Genomic DNA, 3,664 nt, shown 5'->3' with positions numbered 1-3,664 from the left:
CACTTGATGTAGCAATAAGAGCACAGTTTGGTATGTTCCTGTTTGACTGGCTTTCTGAAAACTTCACAGGTATTTGTACTCGACGACAAAACGTCTTATCTGAAAAGCATACCATCCCACTAGCGTGCAAGAGATTGTGCAAGTTCAGAAAGCTTCTAACATCCTTCAGAACAGGCCAAGCTTAAGTTACCTTTAAAGTTCTGCTATCCTTTAAAAATAAATAAAAAGGCTATGCAACTTCTAGTACATGCACGTGGGTGAAAAAATTACTAATATGTATGAAAACAAAGTGTTGTACAAGTAATCCGGGTTCCAGTAGTATAAACGGGAATCTGTAGCTGAAGGGATGGATATTTCTTCCTTTTATTGGTTTGGTTGTGCAGCGTTATGGGAATTTTACTGAAGTCCACTACTTAAGACTTACTGGTAACAGACACGGAAAAGGCGAGGGAAGGAACTGGTTGGTACATTATTGATTTCATTGCAGTTGTACACAATAGTGTCAACAGTGGTAAAAAAAATAAGAACAAAAGTATCTTGCTTTGTTCCGAAGAAAGCAAACGCAGATCAGTTTGAGATACCTTCAAGCTCCAAGCCAAAAATGCATTCTGAATGATGACTCCATTACTTAAAAACGGATTGGAAGAAACATCAATTAACTTTTTGTAAAGTTTACGTATGCAGATGGCTTACTAACAACCATACGGCTCCAGTCATAGCCTACAGGCAATTTTAGTCTGTATCACTGCGCACAGGTGTACAAAAATCACAGCGAAAAAAACCCTCTTTTACAATGTGTTTTGAGTGTTCTATGCACTACTGAGACTATGAATGCACTTGGAGGCAAGTCAATCAGAGAATGAAAATTAGAGTGGTTGTTATATACTGCTAAAACACACTCAAAAAATTTCATTCTCAAGCAGAAAAAGGTCAGAAATCATGGTTCAAATGTCTGCTTCTGACAGTCTTTCCCAATTTAGTTAAAATTACCTTCGCTGTGTCCTTTTTTCATTATGTTTCGAAGCACGCAACAAAACTTTTTTTCTTTTTGAAATGGTGAGCCACACGAACATGCCTTCCTCAACAGTTTCTGAAGTAAAATGCCCATTCCCTCTCCTCGTTCAAAAGCAACTGCATTTCTGAAAGCACAGTTTGCAAGAATAACTTATGCATAAAGAAAAGGTGTTCACTTCTCAGGAGAGGAAGGGAAGGAGTGGGGAGCAACCTTGTTGCTTTTCACCAAAAGAAATGAAAAAGAAAAAAAAGAAAAAACCCACCACAATATCACACCTCCGGAAAAGGCAAGTGAAAAAGTGACTAGACAAGGTTTAGTGCATCCGACTGCTTGATTTTCTGTTACCAAGGCAGTCTGAAGATACTCTTACAAAATTTGTGTTCTCAAAGCCGTGCAGGTCTCTTCATGAAACTACATGCCACCTGGAAACTTTAGAGAGATTAACTGCTGCAGGTAACTTATGGCTATACTTTTTAGTAAAGCAGATCTTAACACAGTTGCAGCCAGGATGTTAGAATTTTTATGTGATTTTCTATATTAAAAATGTAGTCAGTCTTGTGGTCTGTTGAATTATTCGTGGATGTCTGGACTATGTACGTAGGAAGCAGGTGAAGGAACGTATCTATTATGCCATTACCTACACATTTGATTCAAGAGGTCTCCGAAGACTTTTAAAAAAATCAACGGAAACTATATTACTTGTTTCAGTTCAGTGATGCTGAATCACCACTAAACAGCAAGAATAGAATTAACAAGTTAAGCAATCTGACTTTTGTGAGGGGGAGCTACAGGTGCTTAGTATTTAAAAAATACAGCCCTAAATAGAAGGTATCACATGAAATTAAAATAACTTTGGAATATAAATGATCATTTTATCATTTTGTAACTGCTAGGAACAACAACTTGTTTATGGGGAACTGAACCAAAAACAGCAAATAGATATAATAATTAATGAGCATATCAGAATTAAAAATATTTTCCTTATACAAGTTATTTAAAATTTAACACCTTAATTCTTACCCTTCTGTACAAAGCTTGCACACGGTTTAAGTAACATTCTGACCATCCTCACTACCAAAAGGAAGTGTTCAAAGCAAAGATTTGTACACACAATAAGCATTTTCAGATTAATAATCTATCAAAGGGAAGAGTTCCTTCAATCAGTGGAGGAAGTATTTTAAAATCTTAAATCAAGGGAAGAAGGGGACAGGGAACAAAGCCTTACATGCTAAATACCAGCTGTAGGTACCTGTATGTAGAATTGATAATTAAGGTATTCCTAACACACAAAACCAGCTCCCAGACAATGCTATAGCTGCTACAGTCCATGGCTTGCTCATCTGAAGTAGTGTCTTTGTTGCCACATTTTACCTTTGTTCCAATACTTTTGTTTACTGTTTATTTCTGATGTGCAGATACACATTTTGATTGGAGTATATGTCCAAGTCTCAACCTTTCCTGCTTTTGATTTTTCTTCCTTTTACAGAGAGTTTTTTTGTTTTGTTTTGTCTTTTAAAACTTCACCATTCTGCGTCCCCAATGGCTTTGGAAAATACATAATCTCTTCCGTTAAGATTCATGATGCCATCTTTGAGATGAAATTTCCATTTGTTTTTACTTCTGTGAATCTAAAAACAGAGAAAAAAGTGGAACTACTACTTTGCATTAGGCAATAAAGCATAAGCAAATTATATGAGTAAGAAAAATATGAAAATAACTATTAGACGCATATTAATAAATTACTACAAATATCTTGAAAATAAATTCTGTATTTAACTATGAGAATTGAAAACTAATTATGCATACAGCATTATTTTCTGGTTTCACTTTTTAAACCAGGAACAGCAACTGTCACCAAACCATGCAAGCACAGAGGCATTCTAAAATCCAAGCATAAAGCACATTTGCAGAGGTGGTTGGAAAGGAAGAAGATAGATACATATATCTGTGCTGTTTTCATTAGATTAAATTATCTTTGATTACAACAGCAATGAAATCCCACTTGAAAGCCAGACACCCCCATTTCAACCAGTGTAACAGAGGGACCAACATCTTAGTCCAGCCCAGACAGGGTCAAACTCTAAGTTTTACTATTTGCACCTCTTGTCTAAACTCCATTCTGCACAAAAACTAGTTTGATTCTGTTAGGTACAGACAGATAGCAGGCCTATTCAACTTTCTACTTCTAATATTAGAGTCTGATGCTGGGTTTCTGGAAGCTAAAATATTGGTTAAAAGGCAAGTGGATCACTTACAAGGTTTTCAGTCTGTAAATCACAAGCTGATATAGAATATAAGTACTAGTCTTACATTCTGTAATATCTCCTCAACGGTGAGTCACGGTGTATGATTTACATTCCAATTCTCATCATAAAATGTCGAGGAAAGTAACACCTCCAGCATTGGGGATGATGGTGTAAGGCTTTGACTTTAACCTACAGCCTTCCCAGTTAAAATATTGGCCCTTTTCAGGCTTTGTTTAAAAGAGATTTGTTAGATTGACTGATCTCTCAGCTTAATCTATTTGCAACAATCCTAGAAATACCAGGACAGAGGAAAAACAAAAAAAATCAAATGAAGATGTTAATTTCATTATTGCTCCCTGGGGAGCCCATATTACAGGAGCCTGTGGCATAACATATCTTCAAG

At 36.1% G+C, this 3,664-nt stretch overlaps 1 protein-coding gene across 1 annotated transcript in view; it reads right to left on the bottom strand.

Annotated features, from left to right (window-relative positions):
* Positions 1–2,032: 2,032 nt before the first annotated feature.
* The window catches only part of GTF2A1 (general transcription factor IIA, 1, 19/37kDa), a 15,001-nt gene continuing 13,369 nt past the window's right edge, over positions 2,033–3,664 (bottom strand). Inside the window, exon 8 of the mRNA XM_009872653.1 lies at positions 2,033–2,643. Coding sequence (XP_009870955.1) covers positions 2,536–2,643 — 108 coding nt within the window. The 3' untranslated portion in view covers positions 2,033–2,535. The remainder of the gene's footprint in view (positions 2,644–3,664) is intronic.

This window comes from Apaloderma vittatum, unplaced genomic scaffold (genome assembly GCF_000703405.1).
Source record: "Apaloderma vittatum isolate BGI_N311 unplaced genomic scaffold, ASM70340v1 scaffold19457, whole genome shotgun sequence".
Taxonomy (NCBI): domain Eukaryota; kingdom Metazoa; phylum Chordata; class Aves; order Trogoniformes; family Trogonidae; genus Apaloderma; species Apaloderma vittatum.
This window is presented reverse-complemented; position numbering and strand designations above follow the sequence as displayed.